This window comes from Xiphias gladius, chromosome 5 (genome assembly GCF_016859285.1).
Source record: "Xiphias gladius isolate SHS-SW01 ecotype Sanya breed wild chromosome 5, ASM1685928v1, whole genome shotgun sequence".
Lineage (NCBI taxonomy): Eukaryota > Metazoa > Chordata > Actinopteri > Istiophoriformes > Xiphiidae > Xiphias > Xiphias gladius.
Genome location: NC_053404.1, coordinates 16,699,303 through 16,722,453, shown reverse-complemented (window position 1 = coordinate 16,722,453; position 23,151 = coordinate 16,699,303). Strand labels below are relative to the sequence as shown.

The window sequence follows — 23,151 nt, the reverse complement described above, 5'->3', positions numbered from 1 at the left end:
CTGGCCCTGAGTGGCCAAAAAAATCAGCTAATGCTGCTTTAAAAAGGGGTCACAAATAGATAGTTTAATTTAATAAAACAGCCCAGCATTGTAGTTTCTGGCAAACGTTACTTTAAACAGGAGTAAGTAGTGCGTTTATTGGGGATTATTTTCAACTGTGGATTAATACACATTTAGTGCTCTAGCAAGTATTTTCCGCAATAGGATTTAATATACTACAGTGCCCGTGTTCGTAGTAATGAAGGAACATGTCAACCAGTACAATGGTTTGACTCATTGGTGTATTTTTTCGACAACAATCAAGCTCTATGGCATAGATGAATGAGGTACATCAAGCTTCAGCAACACAGGTCTTTGTACCGTCATGGTTTTTTTTTGACAATAACAAACTTATCCCTCAAATACTTGCCTCTCACACTGTCAGGATATTGTATGTTACCTAAGTTTGCTTGTTACGAGAGCCACATTATAACTCCCTGTGTTCCTCCTCCTCTTCTGTGTTCTCTTTCAGCTCCAGAGTCTCAGCCACAATGTGATCTTCACCCTAGACTCGCTGCTGAAGGGCGATTTGAAAGGCGTAAAAGGGGTAAGATTCCTGTAAAACAGTTTCTCATCTGGCCACTCGACTCTTCCGGGGGATTCATGACACGTTTCAGCAGTGGGGCAGGGGAAATAGATGCCTTGTCAGCACATTCATCTCTGAGTTTCTGTGAATGTGAGTAAGATGGGTGCAGGAGTTAGGAGTACAGCTCTTTGTTTTAAAGATCACACTGTAAATCTTGCAGAAATAAACACTGCCTCTGTGTTGTGCTTGAGGTGAGTGGCAAGTAACTAGGTCATGAACCTTTGATGTTCAGGGTACAAGCAGGGGCTTGGTGACTGGCTGGGCATCCGGGGCATAAATTATGAGCGCAGTGAGGCGCTTTGCTGTGTCTCTGGTAAAGATCCAACTCTACAAATAACTCCGTCCCCACGGTGACCTCCTTGTAGTTTGCTGATGCTTGTCCTCCTGTGTTTCTGTAGGACATAAAGAAGCCCTTTGACAAAGCATGGAAAGACTACGAGGCCAAGTTGTAAGTGGATAATTAAATTGTGCTGTTGTAATACTGCATATTTGCATCATCTCGCTCATTATAGTGTATTGAATAATGGATCAAACACAGTTAGTAGTGTGCCTCAATTTTGTTTGGATCCTCCAGGAGTGTTGTACAAGTTACTGCGCACAGAGCACATTGTAAAACACAAACCTAAACACAAAATAAAAATGTGAAAAAGAAAAGTGCATCAGTTTAGTGATTTGTTCTCTCCTGTGTATCAGCACAAAGATAGAGAAGGAGAAACGAGAGCACGCCAAACAGCACGGGATGATCCGCACTGAGATTACCGGGGCTGAAATTGCTGAGGAGATGGAGAAGGAGCGGCGTCTTTTTCAGCTCCAGATGTGTGAGGTAGGTAGTAAAACAAGTCTGTTACCTCATTTAAAACTGGCATTAACATGCCATCTGTATCTGGAAATCCTATCTGGATATGACAAATGGCCTGACCACATACAATGACATTATAACAGATCCTACCAACGCTGGTTGCATGGCCATTGAAGTGAAGTGAGCTGGAGGTGGTCTGTCTGGCATTGTGATTGAATTTTAGATTTAAATTCAATCTGTACAGTCTGACCTCATTCTTAACAGAAATGTCCACCCAGCAAGTTGAAAGGTTGCCTAATTCCACCTCCTTCTGTTATCTTTAGCAAGCCCAGCAAACGCTACACGTAGTATCATTAGCTAGCACATCTTCCTGAGCAAAAAGTGATTCAAAAATGAATAACGTCCATCCATGGCCTTGTTTCCCTTGACCTGGGATGGCCCATGTTTGTTGTCAGGTCACGGCCCCGCCTACCTTATTTGCATGTTAAGATATACAATGCAAGCAGAAACGAGATAACAAGAACGTTTATTAATACCAACGATGAAGGCCCATGCATCAGATGTCATTATCAGTGTTTAATAGCAGGTGTGAATGGAGCCAATAGGACTATTTATATGGCCTCTAAGCAGTAATCAGGCAGCAAAGCAGCCTAGCAGTTAGCCCTGTCTTGTAACACAGCTTTGTGCCCTATCCAGTGATCCTTTCATGAATTGTTGAAGCTGCTGTGTCTTTATGAATCACTCTGGATTATAATTAATACCTTCACATTTATGTGGTGTTAGGTCAAGTTCCGACCAGCATTGTATCTAAAATTGCACCCCCCCCATTTATTTAGTTGCGCTGGCCAAAAAAAACAAACAGGGATATCCGGCAAAAAAGCTCAGCAGTCTGGCTCAATTTTTCCTACATCATAACGTGTCGTCATCCGACAACACACTCCAGCAGCTAGTCAAACACATGCAAGCAAGCCTTAATTGTTAACTCGTGACCCTTGAAGTGGAGGAAAAAAAAATGTTTTCGCCATGGTAACTTTTTGCAGAACTGTTAAATCCTTTCTCAAAATATTATAAACCGCTGTTCAGTGTTCTGGCCTGTGATAAACTTTGAAACTCATGGATCCTTTGTTCATCTTCTTATTGGTACATGTGGCAACAAACCCTACTAACCAAGTGCTAATTTTGGTCTGAACGCCAACTTATTAATAAAATCCTATAGTATATAAAATGTCCTTTGCCAATTATATTAAACTAAATTTTAAGCTTGAGTTGTTTTCTCTCTCTCAGATGATGTGAATAATTTAAAGGCTAGCTGTGTCACTTGTGCAGAGATTAGTTTCCCCAAAAAATACAGCTGTACCTAAATTAATTCATGAGGATGGTATGTATTTCACCAGTCTCTGGCTGCCATCCTAAACACTGGACCAAAACTGGTTGTTACAATGATTGTATGTCAGTGGATAAGATTTAGAAAACACAACAAAAAAAAATCTCATGACACGTGATATGAGTATCAGATATTTGCGCAGCTAATTGCTCAAGCTGTTTCAGACGCTTCATTGTGTAAACTTGTCTGCCTCTGAGAATGTTGCGACACTGTTTCTTCTTTTCTACTTAGCAAAGTGACAGCTAGATTTAAGTGTAAACCAAATGGGAGCTCTCCGCGTGCCCAAAGAGAATCAGAACAAACTGTTAGAGCTCACTCTGCTTTGCCAAAAACCTCTCTAGCGGTGGGTGGTGACACCTACGCCTGGTTCACTGTTTTATCCTGTTAAGATTTTTACTCAAATTACATAATGGACCAATTGCTTTTCTAGTGGTTGTGTGAATTATTTGCTGCAAAACTAACTGCGTTCTTTTTGTGCCATGCCATGCTGATCTGCCCTCTTCTCAGTGTGACTTAGAGTTATTTCCTTGCCCACATTTCCCACCTCTGTTCAAAAATCTTACCGTGTTACAGGTCAGGTTCTGTGTTGTATTGTAAATATTGTTTTCAACCAAGCGAAAACATGAAAGAAATTGAACAGATAAGGATACGAGAGATGTAGACAAGACTAAAGCCATGTTACCATCTCTGTGAGGCTAAATGCTAAGGTTAGTATGCTAACATGCTGATATTGACAATACTAACATGCTGATGTTAGAAGATATATTGCTATCTTAGTTTAGCATGTTAGCATGCTAACATTGCCATTAGAGCCACGTCACTAGTACGTGTAAAAAGCAAATTCACCAAAGTTAACAAAATTTGTCAGAGTATTAATGTGATCCAACCCAAAGTCGTTTGGTTGCTAAGGTTAAACCACTTTAGTAGTGTGTTTGGAGCAGCTAGCACAATTTTCAAACTGACATTTTGAACTATGCATTTTGTCTAGTATCATGAAAAGCTAGATCAGTCTCTTTTTTTTTTTTTTTTTTTTTTTGGAAACATTTCTTATACCAAATAATTTAACAAGTCATTTTCCCTTTTTTTTTTTTTTTTTTTTTAGCAATAAAGTTAAACCTGCGGAAAGAAGTTGCAAGCACAACACTGACATAATATATCAACTTTTAGGTTTATATATGACATATTTGTTAACAAAAAGTTGCTTATTCAGACATGTAGCAGTTATGGAGGAACATTAGTTTTCATTTGGAATTGTGTTTTTGGCCACCTGGCGAATGTAAGGCCAATATTGACTCTCTTTTAGATCTGTATTTGGTCTCTACCAACTCCTAAGGCAGAAATCCAGCTCTTAAGCTGATAAATGCTCCATTATGTTCACCAGCTAGTCGCTAACTGTGTCTCTCTGCTGTTGTGTGCAGAGCACCGTGGGTTTTTAGGTTTTTGTTTTTTTTTTGCGGAAAACAGCTGCCTGCTCCTGTCAAAAAGGACGCTAAGAGAGCGGTGATAGTGAACCGAAACAGAAAGGTTGTGTAAACATTGAGCTGAAACTCACTATAAAGCTCTGTAAAGCCAAGGTCAGCTGAAGAATCAGGTGTTAATTCATCACTATAAGCGACCCAATTCACAATGTCATATTGTTTTCACATTTTTAATATGATACATTTTTCAGATAAATAATATTGACTGTTGCTGTTTTTTCAAGTTTAAACTTGGCCCTTTTTTATGATTTCAGAAGACCTACTCGTCAATCACTGTATTATCCAATTTTGCAACCCACTTCCAATTGATGCAGGATGCCAAGAACGAGTTGTAGCGCCCACATTACATTAGCACTGGCTTCCTCTTTTTTGGTTGCCTCAAATCCAGATTTGATTTAAAATATCTGATCATCTGCAGACCTTTGCATGTTCATGCTTTGACTTACAACATAATACTGACTTGGTGTGTCCTCATAGTACTGTGTGAATCCTCTGAACAGGGGCTGTTTCCGGGTAAGAACTTGAAACAGAAGGCCTAAAAGGACTATGTGGTTTGAAGAATTTGCCCAAAAAAGCATTAAATGGGCTTTATTATGAGAACACAATTGACTTGTTTCTATACATATAGTGTACAGTATGATGTGTTAGTTTCAGGCCAAGTGCAGTTCAGTGTAGAGTACAGTTCAGGACAGAAATAATGAGTTTTGAAAGCCAAAATCTCACCAGCTACTGACGTATATATAGAGTCATACAAAGATTTACATTTTGAGACAAGACAAATCAGTTTTCCATGGTAGGTACCCTTTTATATCTCTGGTTGTATTAGGCTGTGTAACCACCAATGAGAAGGTCGGCTTAATGGAAGTGGAAATATTTTAGCCATGCTTACACATGTCTCTAGCAATGGCAGTGTTGGTTGGTCCATCACTTTCTTCCAGACTGAAATGTCTTAACAACTACGCTATAGGCAGATTCAGATGAAAATTTGTACATTTATGGTTTCCAGAGGATGAATCCTACTGAATTTAGTGATCTCTTGAGTTTTCTTCTAGCTCCATTATCAGGTAAAAATTTCAGTTTTTTCCAATACCTGCAAAACTAATGCTATTCCCATCAGCGTCAGCGGTACTTTGGGTCTAGCCCTATTTGGGGATTTTAGCATGCTAGCATTAGCATGTAGGTCAAACCACCAAAGAACAGTCTTAAAGTGCTGGTAGCATGACTCTTAATAGTGTTGTTATATAATTTTTTCATCAAGTACCCGCATTTGTCAGGTGTTTGCTCTCCTGGATTTGCTTCATACAGACATTCCGGTCTGGTTATTTTATCCAGAAGCTCTCAATTGATTTTCCAGAAGATTTACAATAACACTGTACATAAGAGCTGATGAATGAGTTGATTAATCAATTAGTCATCAACAGAGAATTAATCAACAGGGATTTTGATGATTAATTAATTAATTGAGTGACTTTTCAATCAGAAATGTTAAAGATTATCTGTTACAGCTACTCACATGTAATGCAAAATTGGTATTTCGGGCTCTGAAAAATTGTTGTAGGCATTTTTCAGTATTTTTAAAGCTTTCATACACCAAACAATTATTTAATTATTCAAGAAAGTAATGGAAATAAATATTAGTTGCAGCCTTCCAAGATAAACAGTATTGATATTGCAGTATGAAATTACATATACTATGATTTATTTAATCTGACTTACTTTTTTTTATGTAATGGACATGTTTTTGTGATTCATTTATATTTTTGAAGCAGGTTGTAAGTCTAGAAAGTGCTCTACCAAATAGAGTAGACCAAATAATCAAAAACATCAGAGATCTCCTAAATCAACAGTCATCCCAGCTGGAAATACCAGTGCCGCTGTTGTTGTGTGTGGGGCGGTTGCTGCAGTCACTGGTACAATCTGTTCATCCCACTTAACCTCATTTCTCTCTGTTGTGTGCGCTCTCTCGCTCGCAGGCTCGCACTCTCTCTCTCTCTCCATGTTACTCAATCACCAGATTACAGGATGCTCTCACTCTCTCACCCCTTTTCATCCCTGCGCTCTCAGTGAAGGAGTGTGGAAAGGCAGGGCTCAGCAGGCTGCATTATATTCTGCCCCGACACGGCAGCAGTTTGAGCGTTGCTGCTCATTCACACAAAAGAGTTCAAACACGCACATGCGGCAGCGCTCTCCAAAACACTGAACCCGCACAAGGCTCAGACAAAATGTGGATAATCTCCCATCCAACGAGCACTGTCAAGCAGACAAAGGGACAACACATGCATGCATACACACATAGATGCACACACACACGCAGTCATGCGTATGCTAACACACATGCATCTGCACACGATATAAGGAGCAAATTGAAACTGTTATTTTGCGCCTGAAGATTCACAAAGACTAAAATTTTACGGTGGATCTTAAAGTGGTATTTAGCTGTGACTCTTTGTAAATCTCTGTGGATTGGCACACTTTGGGATTAGCTAAGATTAAGATGAACTTTTATTTGTTTGTTTGGCGGGAGAGCTGTCTGAAGACAATTTGTTTTGACTCCCTCAGACACCCTGACTGAGCATACAGCCTACAAAGCACTTCCTCTGGAGGCTCCTCTCTCTTTTTCATAATGCCAATGTAAAATATTTTTCCTCACAATATTAAAACTTTATTTAGATCAAGGCAGGAGGATGATATTCTCTTGTACTACATGGTATTTTGTTCCGTGTTTACCAGTCTATTCCCCACTCCCACAGTGTCACGGCAGTCTTGGCTCGTACATCAAAGGCTTCATAAGGCATATGTGCACACAGATGCGATTATCATAATGCAAAGTGTTTATACTCGAAGTGTATAAGCAGAAGTCTTTTCTCTCCGTGTAACAGTGCCGCCACATTCTACCCCATTAAACCAAAAAAATCTTTACATGCCCTGAATTTCAACTCCTGGCTGAACTCTGCACCTCTCTTTGCTTTGCAGTACCTGATCAAAGTAAACGAGATCAAGACCAAGAAAGGAGTGGACCTCCTCCAGAACCTGATTAAGTATTACCACGCACAGTGCAAGTAAGTACCACCTCAGTCCCCCTGACCTAAATGTGTGAAGCTCCCCTGTCCTGTGCATCACACCCACTAAGAAATGTATTTCAAAACATGGCAAAGAAAAAGGTTGTGTCTTTCTCCTTCTTTCCGGCTCTCGGTGTCAATTTTCTCTCTCCTATATGATTCACATATCTTGGGGGTGCACAGTTTTGTATATATAGCTTTCATAAAAATGCACCGGCCATCATACAGATATGTTCTGACAGCCATGGGATTTGGTGGGTAAATAAGTGGGCGCGCGCCGTGCCAGAACCGCAACACACAATTTTCTCTCAGAGTTGCTAGGTCCTGTCATAACACTGGGACAAAACAATATACTTCCCCGTTAACCTGTCCAACCTGGGCCTTGATGGATAGAAAAGCTGCCCTGGTGATGGATTAGAACCACGAAGGCACTGGATGGAGAGCTAAGGGAAGTGTGTGAGAGCCTACAGCCTAGAAAAGAAAGAAACTCTTTAAAAGTTTGTGTTAATGTCTGCGTTCCTAATCATTTTATTCACAAAATAAAGTACGGTAATTCAAAGCAGATTTTGGTATTTGTCAACATATGTGTTATTCTCTATTATTACTCTCTGTTATTTTCTGCTGGTGGTTATGATAACACTTTACTCACCAACTCCATTATAGAAATTTGGGAAAGACAGACTCCATCAAGAAAGATATTGATCGGGGAAAGACGTGTGAACCTCCGCATCCATAGATCTGTTGAAGTGAACTGCATAGCAATTGGAGAGCAATTAGCCAGTTGACTGGAACCTCCTTTTTATTTAATTTTTGCAATTCAGCAGATAAAATAACTGAAATAAAATAAATTGGTTAATTTATCAATCAGGTAAATCAATACGTTTTCCCTGAGGACCCCAACATCATTACTAAAGTGACTAAAGTTACTTAATGAGCTTATTGACTTCAACATTACAATAGAAACGTATAAGATCATTTAACGTGATCCAAAAACACAACAGTCCATGTGTCTGTCAACACATGAATAAAATTACCAAGCAACAATGTCAACATTTTTGTGAACTAAGATCTGGTGAGTCTGAGGATAAACTAGTGCATGACTTTCATTTTGTAGGCCACTACAAGTGATCGATAACATGGAGGATTTATTTACTTTTTTGACGATCAAAAGGTTTTGATCCTATGCACATGTGTAGTAAATGCAGTCCTGAAACTTGCAGACATGACCAGTCTTCTCACGTTTGTTATTACTTGACTCGCATGCACTCAAGCTGAATCAAAATTGAAGTTCTTGGAGGCTCCCACTCCTCGCCCCAAATGACACTGTTCGGGCCAAGTTGGAAGAATCTGCATTTCCCAAATCTCTGTAACGTAGTTTGAGTAAAACGTTATGACTAAAAGTCAAAATAAGTTATTCTAAATACATCTCTAACTGTCTAGCGCAACAAATTTAAAAAAAATCTTTTATACCTGCATTATAAAAACTTTTAACTATATGTTCTGACATTCTGCAATACTTGACATGAAGAGCTGGATGGGAGGAGAGAAAACAAGAAGAAAAGATGTGGCCGAGACAGTAACGTAAAGAGGAAGGGAGATGTATGCTCCAAGAACAAGACAGTGATGGGCAGTGGGTGGAGAGAGCGAGGGAGGGATGTCATTAGTAGTGATTTGAGGCTGCAGCGTGCATCGAGGTGTGTACCGCTGACGGCTCGGTAATGGATTTCAGGATGTGCTAAGGACCTCCGCAAATCTGCTGTGGACTCGGCCAGCTACGATTTCTGTGCCAAGAGGCAAAGGCGGCAGAGCAAGCTGGGCAATACATTAAACATAAACTACACCAATTTCTCTCTTTATAGTGGCCAAAAAGAACGTATTGCAACACCCGACATTTGCGAAATAGTTCCCATAAATGACTGATCTCTGTCTCATATTATTTTCAATGAATGTTAATGTCAGTGAGACTCACATGTACCTCTGTTCTCCAGTTTCTTTCAAGATGGCTTGAAGACAGCCGATAAGCTGAAGCAGTACATTGAGAAGCTGGCAGCTGATCTCTACAATGTAAATACACACACCTTCACCTTTTCATCTCTACGGTCATCTCTATCCTCCAGCTGTAGCTTTGGGTTTAATTTCTCAGCAGAATCAGGGTTAATGTTTTGCACGTCTCTGTTTGCGTACATGCACAGACTTAAGCTGTAGTTAGCCGAGCCACTTTTTTCTCTACAAATGACAAAATTGACAAAAAAAATATTATCACTTACTTTTTTCCTGCATGTTACTTCAGCAGGTGACGTTTGCTCTTACTAGTGTGGTTGAAAGCTCTGGAAAAACTTAGTAAGTGGACTTTTGGACAGACATGACAATAAGCTATCAGAAAAAAAGGGCTCTGTCATGCTCAGTATAGCAAATGAAGCACTCCATCACAAGCAAACTGTTGAATAGATGCACCTACAGTGACTGCTTGCCACCATTTCTTATTTATAGTACTGCCGTGTTGTCTATTGAAGCAGCAGTTTTATCAGAATATAATGCTCCTGTAGTCATTATATTACAAAAAACTGGCTCTTTAGCAGCAACTGTCATGATTCAGAATTTCCTAGAAACTAGTAAACCTCACTTATCCGAAGATGGTAACGCCTGGGAAAGCAGAAGTCAGACAAAAGGCCCTCACAGTGCACTGATTGCTCCCAGTAAATCTAATTTAATGGAGCAGTGTTTTGATCAAACAGAGGTTTGACAATGCCCGACGCTCTGTTAAATTAGATTTATTGCGAGCTATCAGTGCAATGTATGGATCTTATGTCTTCTGTCTTTAGTTTTTTTTTGTTTTTGTTTTTTTTGATCCAGCACCTGTGAGAGTTTTGCAGTTGTGCACACTCGCTTGGGAAAGAAACCTGGGAAAGTGACACAACTCAGAAACTGGACACTAGTGTGAGGGGATGGCTTGTGAAGAGAGTAATGATAAGGAGTATTTGTAAAGTGGTTGAAATTAGTTTTGGAATACATCAGTTTATTTCAGACTAGGTATTTATGTGAGGCGTTTTTATTAGTGCCATAAAGGGCTGCTTGTAAACACAACTCTCAATTCTCTTGGTGTATCTCTACCATCACCATTTTTTTTTTCTCTACAGATCAAACAAACTCAGGATGAGGAGAAGAAGCAGCTGACTGCCCTGCGAGATCTGATCAAGTCCTCCCTCCAGCTGGACCAGAAGGAGGTAGGCAGGTCACACCCAGACTTACCGGGCCAAATTTGAACTTGTAGCAGGGGAAATTCTAACGGCACCAGCCCAAAAAGAAATATATTGGACTTAACAAAGCCACAGTCAGCCATCCCAGTCATATTGAATCCCTCGTATTCACGTTTTGCCATGCACCCCCCCTCACTCTGGCCACTACCAGGTCTGGAGCTTGTCTCCTGCAGCACAGAGCGAGTGCCCAGTGCTGTACCATGCTGGTAGCCAGTGTGTGGTAGGCTTTGCTGGTGACCAGTGTTGTGCCTCACTGGCTGCTCAGTGGAGAGCCACTCACTGCCAGACTTGACATGTATACACACACACATTTAAAACACAGCCAACCCTGGTTTTGTTCATCTACTCGGGCTGGTTTGGTTGTACGTCGGTTTTCACCGTTCCCTCGGTTCATACTTTCACACCCTCAGTCCGCTGTTCTGCATGAAAAAAATCGAGTCTTTCACGCTTTATTTACACATTCTGTAGCTTCTCTTGTTAATAGCATCCGCGGTAGGAACTACTTTGAGAAAGTACACACTTGAGATTGTGGTTGATTTCAGTTGGCACACGGGCAGGCAACACACACTCATTCACACCCACCGCCTGCACCTGAGATGGATCTTTCACATCTCTCCCCTCTATCTCCCCCCTTGTGCCTTCTGCTTGTCTGGAATCAAGTCTAGAAGAGTAAGTGCTGCTGCATGTTGAGCATGCTGGCGTCTGTCTCTTATGATTGACAGTAGAGTGGTTTGGCCCTTCCGGGGTGTTGCATAGCATGCCTTGTAGATTTTAATTCTTCTGTTAGCATCCTTACTTTGGTTTTGAAAAGAGACCCTGTACAAATTGATGTCAGAGAACCAGTTAGTTGTGTGTTTGTGTCCGAGTTGCATGTCTTTACGCAGCTTCTCCATACATGGTGCGTGTTTAACGATGTTTTTTTTGTGTGTGTGTGTGTGTCTGTGTGTTGCGTGGGTTTGCACAGGACTCGCAGAGTAAGCAGGGTGGGTACAGCATGCACCAGCTGCAGGGAAACAAGGAGTTTGGCTGTGAGAAGAAAGGCTACCTGCTGAAGAAGAGTGATGGGTAAGCTGCTAACGCAGCCATTGTTTTAAAAATGCTGTAGTGCACCGTTCATGTTGCATTAAAATTTAAAGAAGACACGGCAGCCCCTTCGCTAATGTGCGTACCCTCTTCTCACAGGCTGAGGAAGGTGTGGCAGAGGAGGCAGTGCTCAGTGAAGGGAGGCATCCTCACCATCTCTCATGCCACAGTGAGTACAAGATAAATGTACACACACACACACACACACACACACACACACACACACACACACACACACACACACACACACACACACACACACACACACACACACACACACATGAACTCCCTGACCCCCACGAGTAACTGTACGAATCGGGGAGAGGATCATGCGTCAAGGTTGTGTTGAGCTTTGTCAGTCGAGAGGCTTGAAGAGTTGAATTGACATAGATTGGTTGTCATGGCAACAATGCCCCCCCACAACCACTGAAGCACACCACCCCTCCCCCCTCTGCCTGCTGCGCCTCGGTGACTCATCTCAGAGCGAGTGCGAGCATACTGTATATGCTGGCACGTCTGCAGCGTTGTCACCACTCCACTTGTGCAGCAGCAACAGATGCAGTTCAGTGTGATGTTTTCTTTCCTGTGTGGACTGCAGGAATCTAAAACTGAATTCAGGTCTAAGTTAATTCAAAGACAAAGAGGGATACTGGACTTAGGGGCTCGACACAATCAGTAAATTTTGCTAATTGTGGCAGAGCAGTGGCAGGTGTCTCATCGCGCTCAGATGCTCCGTAACCCATCAAATTGTTTAATCTGAAATGCTGTTATTTTTTAACTGAATTTAAAAGATGTCCCTCCGGTGTCTTGTGTAAATCTCGAGGGAAAGCCACATTGGAAATAAGCCATCATAGAAAAAATAATTAAGAGGAAAATCCCACATTGTCTGAGGCTCGTAAACTAAAAATCTTAATTTATCAAACAGACTTGAGTTTCAAACTGACATGGATCTTCCTCAAGCCTACAAACGCAACAAGGCTGGGTCATCATCATTCCAAATAAAAGGACCTGGTCCATATCACTGTAGAAAAAAAAGGATCAAAAAGCAAACAGAGAATTTGTCCTAGGTACTTGATACTTGGTCTAAAGGCAACAAATCATCAATAGGCTGCGTTGCTTATATTAATAAAAAAAACCTCAACAATAAATAGACTACAGATGTAATTGAACAGAATCTAGAAAAATCTAATCCAGGCCTTTGGTATATCTAAAAAAAAAAATCCAATATATGTATGATTCATCAATTATTATTAATTCTTTACAATTTGATGTGATTTCTTTACACCAAATAGATTGAGACAACTTAGGAAAATTTTACGTTACATACATCGCTCCCTTGGGGATTTATTTACTAGCCTTTACTTGTTATCAATCACATAACCTGTAAAAGGTGTTAAGACTTGAGAAGGAAAATGTCATCTGCTTAATAAATAAAAAGTTCTGGTTTGCCTGCCTCATACGGTATGCAGGATCTTTTCTTCAGTGTTTGCACTGTGAGTGACACTTGAGAAATAACTAAGACTTAGACTAAAACCCACAAGACGTTGCACGGTGAAAGGCCCTGCTTATTTTTTATGTCCTTCTTTACATTGCAAAGGTCTCTTCACATGCATAATTCAGAGAGTTGCAGATGGAAAAAAAGCAGCATTTTGTGTGCTTTTCAAGTGATCGTGATTTAACAAACTCGTGAACAAACTCGTAGTCGCTCCAGACAAGACTGACTTAGACTTAGTTTTAAGACACGCCATTGTTCTAAGGATAGCAATGTTGGTCCGCAACTCTGGCCCTGACCTTACTTTGTTTTTAGTTCTAATTAGCAAATGTTAGCATGCTAACATGCTAAGCTGAGACGGTGACCATGGTAAACATTATTCCTGCAAAACATCAGCATGTTTGCATTGTCACTGTGCTATGTGTTATGTTAGCATTTGTTCATACTAGTTTCCAGTTATGTGTTTTGAATTGTGGCACTGGTTCTATCTGTTTTACAACATTTTGAACACATATTGTCCCTTTTTAAATTAACATTTTATCTCACATCCATGTAAATATTTGAATTTGAGGCCAGGACAATGTCAGTGACTTTCACTGCTGGGGAATGGTAGTGAGTGAGCTTGCTGGTTGAGCTGGTGAAGTTTACCAGGCTTATTTACCAACGGACACAGTTGTTCCAGCTGAAACACAGCAGGGAGGATCAGGTCTGGCAGTGCCGAACGATCGCGGCCAAAGTTATCGTCAGCCTGTGCAGTTTTATTGTTCACATTTGTTTTTTTTATAGTGTTAGGGTGTGAGCATGATTTGAACCTTCACACAGCTGCTGCCTCAAACATGATATCATTTCAGTCTGCTGGAAGAGGCACAGGGAAAGTGGTTGTCACACATATAATATAAAAGGTTTCCCTTTGTTCTACTGAAGGGATTAAATCTTTAACCCCTCTGTCTAGTGTGGCCCACTGAGTGGTAGTTATATGAGAGCTTAAAATCACTTCTCCCTGTCTACCACCACTCCGAGTTTTTTTTTTCTTCAGTCCTTGTGGCAGCTGAACTCTAGGTGACTCTCGTTGACATGGCGCGAAGCCAGCACGCCAGCCGGGCTCCAAGGCTCATCATAGCCGGTTAGCTTTTCATTTGCACGTGCCCCGGCCCCTCCTCTGCTTGGGCACTGGCAGGAGATAAAAATCAGTGTACATGTGCCAACTGGGCCCATTATTACAGTACACAGCCCAGCCAGCACAGTCCAGTTTCTTAATGGGGACAAGAGAAGCCTTGCTTTCAGCTTCTTGTTCAACTGTGTGACGGTTTTTTAGCTTTAATAATGTGAATATTCAAATTTCAGAGGTATATATTTGGATCACAACAGTAGTGTTGAAAAACTTTTTGCAATTTTGGTAATCAATGAATGTAAGTTCTTTATCATTCAAAAATGTCACCCATATGCTGGTTCCAACTTCTCAAACATGAGTATTTTCTGCTTTTCTCTGTTTTGTTTTGGGTGTTGGACTGTTAATATCTCCCTGTGCCCTGGGAAATTGGGGATGGGCATTTTCACTGTTTTCTAAAATTTTATATAATGAACAGTTGAGACATTGAGAAAAGTACTATAACTGCAATCTTTGCATAATAATCGTATGTAGACCTTAGGGTGTAATATTGTGCATTGTTGGGATTGGATGTCGAACCTAAAGGGCTGCCTTTGTAATGCTAAATGTGTTTGTGTTTGCAGTCCAACAGGCAGCCAGTCAAACTCAACCTGCTCACCTGCCAGGTCAAACCGAGCGCAGAGGACAGGAAGTGCTTTGATCTCATTTCTCGTAAGTTTCGCACACATATGCCTTTACGTTTCCCTACTGTACGTGTTAGAATGGATAAGTAATGTAGATGTTAGCATGCTTGAAAGTTGCTGCTTATTAAACAAAAACATCAAGGAAAAATATTCTGTGGTTATGTAACCCTGTTTTTATATTAATTATAGCATTAATTATATTTTATATTTTTAGACAATTTGTACAATGGGTATCATATGTGATATATTTGAATATATTACTGTATGCTGTCTGTTGCTTCTAATTAAAATTCAAACTCATTTTCTTATTTAACATCATGGTATCTGTTTTCCACAGATAACCGAACATATCATTTCCAAGCTGAAGACGAACAGGAGTTTGTTATGTGAGTACTTCAGAGAAACCGTACACAGAAAAATACATCATTTTGTTTTACAGTACAGGGAACACTGTTTATATACTGGTATCTGCAATTTTTTCACAATCATGTCCTGTGAAAAAATAAGCAATATATGTTTGCGACTGCTTCAGATGAATGGGTAATTTGTTGGTTTGCTAACCAAACAGCGAGCCTGGTTAGCTCTCAGTAGGAGGTCCCAATGCAGTAAGCAAAAATAGCTAATCCAGGCGCCGAAAATCTGTGTTTACTTTTTTGTGGACTCAAGTGTGTGAAATGATTTGTTTAAAATTGAGCCAACCTGCAGGAGGCTCGTGCTGTTTCCTTCAAATATGTTGTTTTAAAAACTGCCGTGGGGTCAGAAGAAGTGCGCTTACCCCAGACCTCTGTAGCCCGCTCCTCGTCTCTGCTTGAGTTCAGCGGCTCGAGGCTACGTTAGCTTCTACTAGCATAACACACCCGAAACCCCGACCAGACTGTCAGCAGTTGAGTTGCATTGTGGGTGATGTAGGTGCCATGTTTTGATAGCATGGAATAAATATGACGATATCTTTGGTTCTGCTGCATCAATTGTGATACCTTTTTCTTTTTAACTTCTCAACTATGTTATACGAGTGCAATGCTAAATGATTGGAGTTGTCTTTTTAAAAACTGATCAGCCCGATCCTTTATTGTGTGTCTATGCTTGAGTTGGTGGAAATGGATGATTTTCATGTTTTTGGCAGATTTTTCAGGTTGTTTAAATAATCTTAGATGTAGGAAACTTCAAGAAAATAAATATGTGCAGTAGATGAAAAATGTATTATTTATAAATATTATTTCATACTGGCGACCTGCTTCTATTTTTTTTACTGAAAACAAACATAGGAGAAATATCTGACCTGTTTGATAATTGAGAAAAGGTTCCTCTAAATTAAATGTTATTTAGGGCTGCAACTAATGATTATTTTCACTATAAATTGATCTGCTGGTTATTTTCTCAATTGACTGACTAATCTTTTGGTCTATAAAATGTCTGCAAATGGTGAAAAAATGCCTGTTAAAATTTCGGGAAGCCCATGAGGATGTCTTCAAATGGCTTGTTTTGTCAAGTGAACCAAACATATTCAGTTTTCAATGATATAAAACACAGAAAAGAAGAAAATCCTCACAGTTAAGAAGCTGTGAACCAATTAATTTTAACAATTGTAATGAACCATTATCATAGTAGTTACCATAATAGTTTTTGATTAATTTTTCCAGTCAGTTGATTAACTGTTTCAACTCTGATGTTAGTTAAAGACCATGCTAATGATAGGATCATTCATAGATGGATAATCTTTGGGATAATCTTTTTCCACCTCAAAATTATGAAAATAACAAGTAAACACACTGAATCAATAAAACAAAACTGAACTCAGGCACACTGAATCTTCTTGAGCTGTCTAGACTAAAACGCTCTTGAAACACACTTTGATTTCTGACACTTTTGTTCTGGGCTGGCATGTTCTCCCTCTGATGACGGAAACTTTGTTGTATCCTTGCTGTGGTCGTTGCTGCTTGGTTCAGTTCTGCTTGAACACTCTGTTCCTCCATGTACATCTAGTCCTCCGGGATCCAGCTCACTGCTCCTCACTGCCTGTTCTGTCACGCACCTCCAACTGCAGCAGCAGCAGCAGCAGCAGCAGCAGCAGCAGCGTCTTCATGGGATTTTCAATGAAATATTTAGTATCCCATAGGGCTCCTGCTTTGGGCAATCATGCTCCCCCTCAATTCGATTGGCAGCATATTATAATGCATATGATAAGTAAACACAAAACTGCTTTGGCCCAGCAGCTGTACACCTCCGCATCTGTGGATTAAAATATCTTGTTTTTTCACGCAGATAGACAACCTAACACATCGGTTTGTCTGCCCACTCCCTGTCTGGCCTCTGCCTTTACAAGCAGTGTTGAGTGACAATGACAGAGGAAACGCTGACGTCAGGCTCATAAAGCCCACTCTGTGTGCGCGTGTGTGTGTGTGTTGGTGTGTGGGTGTGTGTGTGTGTGTGGGTGTGGGTGAGTGAGTGTGTGTGTGTGTGTGTGTAGGTGTGAGTGCGGGTCAGTTCAGTGGCTAGTGTGTAGGAGCAGATTATGCTGTGTAGCGAACTGCAGGAGGCAATGATTTAACGGCAGCTACTGTGTTTTCCTTCTGCATGATTCTTAATGACCACATTGTGTGTGTTCTACCTTTTCGAAGAAAATCTGCAATCACAAAAGACTGTCAAGGATTAATCAATCCCAACAATTAAAAACAACCACATTTTAATACAACTAATTTTTAAAAAAGCCATGTCAGGGAACAGAGATAAAAAGTAAATAGTAATAAAAAGTAGTTCTACTGTTTCTTGTATCTACATACAATTGCTTATTGTGAATCAATAAACTACACAAAATAATTGTGTATAATGAAGAATATTTTTGGTCTTGTTTATGGAAATTGACACCTTACTCTTGTGTAACTGTAATGAACTTTTTAGTGATTTATTTTTAATTTTCTTGAGCTTAATCGTTTTTTAAATTACTTTTCAAGCGAGATGCCAAACATCCCCTAGTTACAGCTTCTCAATTTTGTGGACTTTCTGTTTTTCTCTGTTCTATAACATTTTATAACACATAACCCAACTGAATATTTTGGGGTTTTTGGCTGTTGGTTGGACAAAACAAGCAGTTTTAGGACGCCATCTAGAGCTTTAAGAAATTGCGCTGGCGATTTGTCACAACTTTCTGTACTTTTATTGAGAATGATTAATTTTCAGATCAGGTTAGTAGCAGCCCAAAATTGGTCATTTTAGCTTTCGCGCTATACCTATATCTAGCGGTGTTTTTGTGTTGTTTTGGTTTTCTTTGGAAAAGTGTTTAAAAAAAAACCGCATTATAAGTAACATTATTATTTATAACACAGTTGATGACGCGTTCCATCTTGCAGCTGGATATCGGTGCTGACCAACAGCAAGGAGGAGGCATTGAACATGGCGTTTCGTGGCGAGCAGAGCAGCGGAGGAGAGGACGGTTTAGAGGACCTTACCAAAGCCATCATAGAAGACGTGCTGCGCATGCCAGGCAACGAAGTCTGCTGCGACTGCGGAGCCACAGGTAGGTACTGCTGATGTTTATGTGTCCACAGAGGCTTCATACATACTGTATACACATCCTCTTCCTGTTTAATGCTTAGTCAACCCTCACCTTGTTATGGGAAAAGACAAACACTTTCACTTCAGCATTTTCAGATTCGACTGTGAGCAAATGTTTTATTTAAATCCACACAACAATCTTGATTTCTTTGCAGTTTCACAGCTACCTTGAACTCAGTGTCCTTGCGTTAGACAGTAACTGAGCAAGCTTCACTGCACATCCCCCTGCAGCCTTCAACAAACAAGTGTATGTATGTATATGCATTAGTGTTCTTAGCATTCAGGACACAACCTGATCCTGGTCCTCCCCCACATTAGGAAGCAAAGACTCAGCACTCAGGAGTGGCGTAGACATTCAGGCCCTCTGACACCTAACACACACACACATTCTCCTCTGTCAACACAAACACACACGACAGCTCGGACCGACAGGACGACTTTATGCTCGGGGGGGGCGGGGGGGTTAAACATTTTGAGAAACAACATCATTACATCACATTGTTACATAAGTCACACAAGCTCCGTCGACCCCTGAAATCTGCAGGGAGGGGAGGTAATTTGTCATGTCAGTATTCTTATTGCTGCATATACATGGTTTCAGTGGTAACACTACCAGATGTGAGTTTGAGCTTTTTTACTATATCAAGTCACCATCGATTTTTATCTTTTGCTGAGGAGATGACACCCAGTGCTGATATGCATCCCTTTCCTCAATACATAAAATTAACTTATGGTTGAAAGGTCATTATAATGACTTTCAAAGGTCGCTGATTTGTTCCCTGTGGTCTGAGTAGAAAGAGGACGCGTCCGTGTTATTTGATATTCTCCCGGGATCTTCTTCTATAACACACAGCTTTGCAGCTTTAGTATTAAGCAGCTATAGTGGTCACTGTGCATCCACTCATCATGCTTGACATGCATTTTGTGACATATCACCGGCTGGCATCACACATTTCATTGTGTTGTGTAAATGTGTTCTGCTCGCTGTCTGTGTTTCTGTGTATGACTCATTGTTTCTGGGCCGCCTCTGACTTTTCAACCGGCCTCTGCGTGGTGTTCACACGTCGGATTCAGACGGAACCACATCCCCCGTCTCGCAGCATCACTGAGCTCACAACCGGCACGGCCGAGCTGTACGTTTAATGCGCGCGCAAATCTCCCAGATTGCATCAGGGATGCTGGTCACTCATGGCGGTTCAGAGGGCGATGGTACATCTTAGCGTGCTTGTGCCGTTTGCTTGACTGTAGTTGACGCATTGGACTTCATCTGCTTCCTGCTGTATGACCTGACTATGGTCACTGTTTGTGCCTTTGACAGTTTATTAGTTAGCTGAAATGTCTACTGTTGATTTGCAGATGAATATCAATAATTTAGCTGTCTTTGAAGCATTCACTTCATTTTACAGCAAGGATCATGTGTAAAAATACACATGACTCATCAGCTGAAATCCTTTAGTCATGTCACAAGATTACATGACCTTACCAGTAGATGCACATCAGATGTAAGTGCAACCACAAATTTATCAAATATTTGACCTGACAAAGATCTGACTAAGATCGAAATGGTGTCTATTTAGTCCGTTTTGTTGTTTGCAGTTTTTCATCAGCGACACAGAATTAAAAAACAGGACTATAGCAGAAAAAAATGCCACAATCACTTATAGAAACCCCGTCGATCTTTCCTGTTTGTTAAAATCAAATTCTGGCTGGGATTTGTGTACTCTTTTACAGGAAGCGGTAAATTTGATGTTTTGAAATAAAAAAATAAAAATCAAATCTAAAACACATGAACACTGAAATAAAAAACTATATTTTTCTTGTTCCCACAGGAAAGCGACCAAATGCACAAAGTGTTAGACAGTCACAGAGCAGTTATAAAGGGGTTTTGTAGCAGAAAGTGTTTCATCTGTTTTTAAACATTGATGTTCATGGTTTTGATGTCAGTTCCTCACCATTCAAGAGTAGTAGCTTCTGTCAAAGCTCACCATTTTTCTCAAAGGCTTCAGCGATCATAGAGGAATTAATTCATTTTAGAGATACTATGAAACCAGTTTCTCTACTCACAGCAGCTTTTAAAGGACCAGAATACAATGCAGCCACATAAAATTTATTTTCTGTAAGGAGCATGACTAATGCTTTTTATTGCTGGAAAATCTCTTGCTTTTTTATTCTGTAAATACGATTTTTATGGCATTTTTGCCTTTATTTGACCATGTTCCTGGTCGAACTTGAGTTGAATTTTACTTACATTGATATGCTTTGATTCTGGGTATTTAAGTTACTGTATCTCTTGCTGCATTTGTAGCTACCAGCTTTCAGTGGTACTTGGTGCATATTAAATCGAAATCGGTCACCACTTTAACTCATGATCACACAGACTATTGCAGTAACTATGTACTGGAGGTAGCTGGTTGACATGTATTTTCTTATATTGTCTGTTTTTGTAGACCCTAAGTGGCTTTCCACCAACCTGGGGATCCTCACCTGCATCGAGTGCTCTGGCATCCACCGAGAGATGGGGGTCCACATCTCCCGCATCCAGTCCATGGAGCTCGACAAGCTAGGAACCTCAGAACTCTTGGTGAGTCAGAGAAATGGTCTACAGAGAGAATAAATAGTCTTTTTTGGAGGCAGCAGTCCACGCCCTCTACTATTTTGATCTCAAGTGAAATAATAGAAATAAAGACAGAGTAGTGGAAACACAACATGGTGCAGAATTTGATCCCTACAGCAGCAGGGTTTCATACTCCCAGAACCAGTGTGCTCATTTGTCTCTGAGCACAAGCAAATGCTGCTCTACTCTTTGACATTACAGTGATCTGGTGGCTGACTTTTCCTTGTTTCTCCCCCAGCTGGCCAAGAATGTAGGGAACAGCAGTTTCAATGAGATCATGGAGGGCAACCTCCCTTCCCCCTCACCAAAGCCCACTCCCTCCAGCGACATGTAAGTACTCTGTGAGTTTTATATGCGAACACATCACTGAATTGATTTTCTCGATATAACACGATATTTTGCCCGCAGGACGGTGAGGAAAGAGTTCATCAACGCTAAGTACGTGGACCACAAGTACGCGAGGAAGACATGCACGTCTGCGGCAGCTAAAATGATCGAGCTCTTTGAGGCCGTTCAGTCCAGAGACCTGCTGGCCCTCATCCAGGTCTACGCAGAAGGGGTGGAGCTTATGGAGCCGCTCCCAGAGGCGGGGCCGGTGAGTCTGGTTTCCAACCCCCAGGCCGTGGACCGGTACTAGACCTTAGAACATTTGCTCCCAGTCCACAAGGAAACCATATGATATGAATAAAGTGGAATAATAATTACTTTACTCTAATTTTTGCAGTTCTTACCTTGAACGTAATGTGGCCTGTCACCCTGCATCTTTTCTCATCACTCCCTGTTATGCTCTCAGCTAATTTTGATCTAGATCATCTGTAAAAGATGTGATCAACCACTTAGCTACCCGGTTTGCTTGTGCCACGATCCTGTAACTGTTGCAGTGAGTTAAAATTTGTTAGAACTTAAGAGTTTCTTTGCCGGTTGTAGCGGTCAAATGTGTGTGTTATAATATCTAAATGTTTCGCTCATAGTATTTCCGTCATTACCCCTTTCACCCTCCTTGGTTAGACAGTCTTCAACATTGCCAATATAAAAAGAGTGATGATGCATAAGAGGTTGCAATCCCCTGCTGCAAGGTATCCAGACATGCAGAAATTTTTCATGCAGGAGTTTTTCAGTGAAAATTGAGTTTTTCACATGTGAATTTTCAATGGCACCGTGCCATTCTTGGTTAGGATGTTACCTGGAATCTTGGCTGCATCTCAGCTTTTCTCCATTAACCTCCACATGCATGGCTACGGTATATTTCTATCACATTCAATGATCTCATCCTAAACTATAAAACCAGGAAATTTCCTGACCACAGCTCTACACGTGTTGCTGCAGTGGCCCATCCTCACGTGAAGTTTATTCCCATCAACCAATGCTGACACATTTTTAACAGTTGGTGAATTATTTGGTGGGTAGCAGTGGGCGTAGCAGTTGGAAAAACATTTAGTCATCAGAATAAATTCACCAGCAGGTGGTGACATCCAGCAACCTCCAACACACTGTAGGGCATCATCTCTGAGTCAATATTCACTTAATGACTTAAATGATCTGTGGTGGCTCAATTTATGTGTCTGTTTTTCAGCCTGTTTTCTTTTTGTTTCCTCGGCTCTTGCACCACTGCTTTAGTCATACATGACAGTCAAATAACAAGCTGTCACTGGTGGAGATACTGTACTTTAAACAACATGGGTGGTCAGAATTAATCTGACATAAACGGGTCGAGGTTTTATAACCCAGACATGGTTTTTCCCTAATGAAGTGCATAATGCTGCAACAGAATAAAGGAGGATATCATTTGGTGACAGAGGGAGCTGCTGCTGCTGTCTGCGCTTTAAGTCTGACTCACCGATATCCGATCTGCTGATCTGCTGCTGTACATTTGAATGGCTGTAGACAGCACAGTGACATCCCACTCCCCCACTAAACCTAGACACAGATAGCGTGGCAGGAATGCATGGCTAATTACAGCCCATACTCTACCCTATAAATGCCTAGATGCCACCAAATATACAGTACACGCAACCGT

General features: G+C 40.8%; 1 protein-coding gene and 1 long non-coding RNA gene across 4 annotated transcripts in view; one reads left to right on the top strand and one right to left on the bottom strand.

The window, feature by feature from the left end:
• asap1b (ArfGAP with SH3 domain, ankyrin repeat and PH domain 1b) overlaps window positions 1-23,151 on the top strand; it is a 61,584-nt gene that overhangs the window by 25,902 nt on the left and 12,531 nt on the right. For all 3 annotated transcript variants that reach the window (XM_040126778.1, XM_040126779.1, XM_040126777.1), the window contains exons 4-17: window positions 512-586; window positions 1,024-1,073; window positions 1,319-1,448; window positions 7,260-7,345; window positions 9,334-9,409; window positions 10,483-10,569; window positions 11,567-11,667; window positions 11,785-11,854; window positions 14,909-14,996; window positions 15,306-15,354; window positions 18,316-18,482; window positions 20,968-21,101; window positions 21,373-21,464; window positions 21,543-21,729. In XM_040126778.1, the coding sequence (XP_039982712.1) occupies window positions 512-586; window positions 1,024-1,073; window positions 1,319-1,448; window positions 7,260-7,345; window positions 9,334-9,409; window positions 10,483-10,569; window positions 11,567-11,667; window positions 11,785-11,854; window positions 14,909-14,996; window positions 15,306-15,354; window positions 18,316-18,482; window positions 20,968-21,101; window positions 21,373-21,464; window positions 21,543-21,729 (1,392 nt within the window). The remainder of the gene's footprint in view (window positions 1-511; window positions 587-1,023; window positions 1,074-1,318; window positions 1,449-7,259; window positions 7,346-9,333; window positions 9,410-10,482; window positions 10,570-11,566; window positions 11,668-11,784; window positions 11,855-14,908; window positions 14,997-15,305; window positions 15,355-18,315; window positions 18,483-20,967; window positions 21,102-21,372; window positions 21,465-21,542; window positions 21,730-23,151) is intronic.
• LOC120789777 lies at window positions 239-15,852 on the bottom strand. Its single transcript, XR_005707457.1, has 3 exons — window positions 15,744-15,852; window positions 845-1,017; window positions 239-707 (listed from the first exon to the last, which is right to left on the bottom strand). It is a non-coding gene; the product is annotated as an uncharacterized LOC120789777 (long non-coding RNA).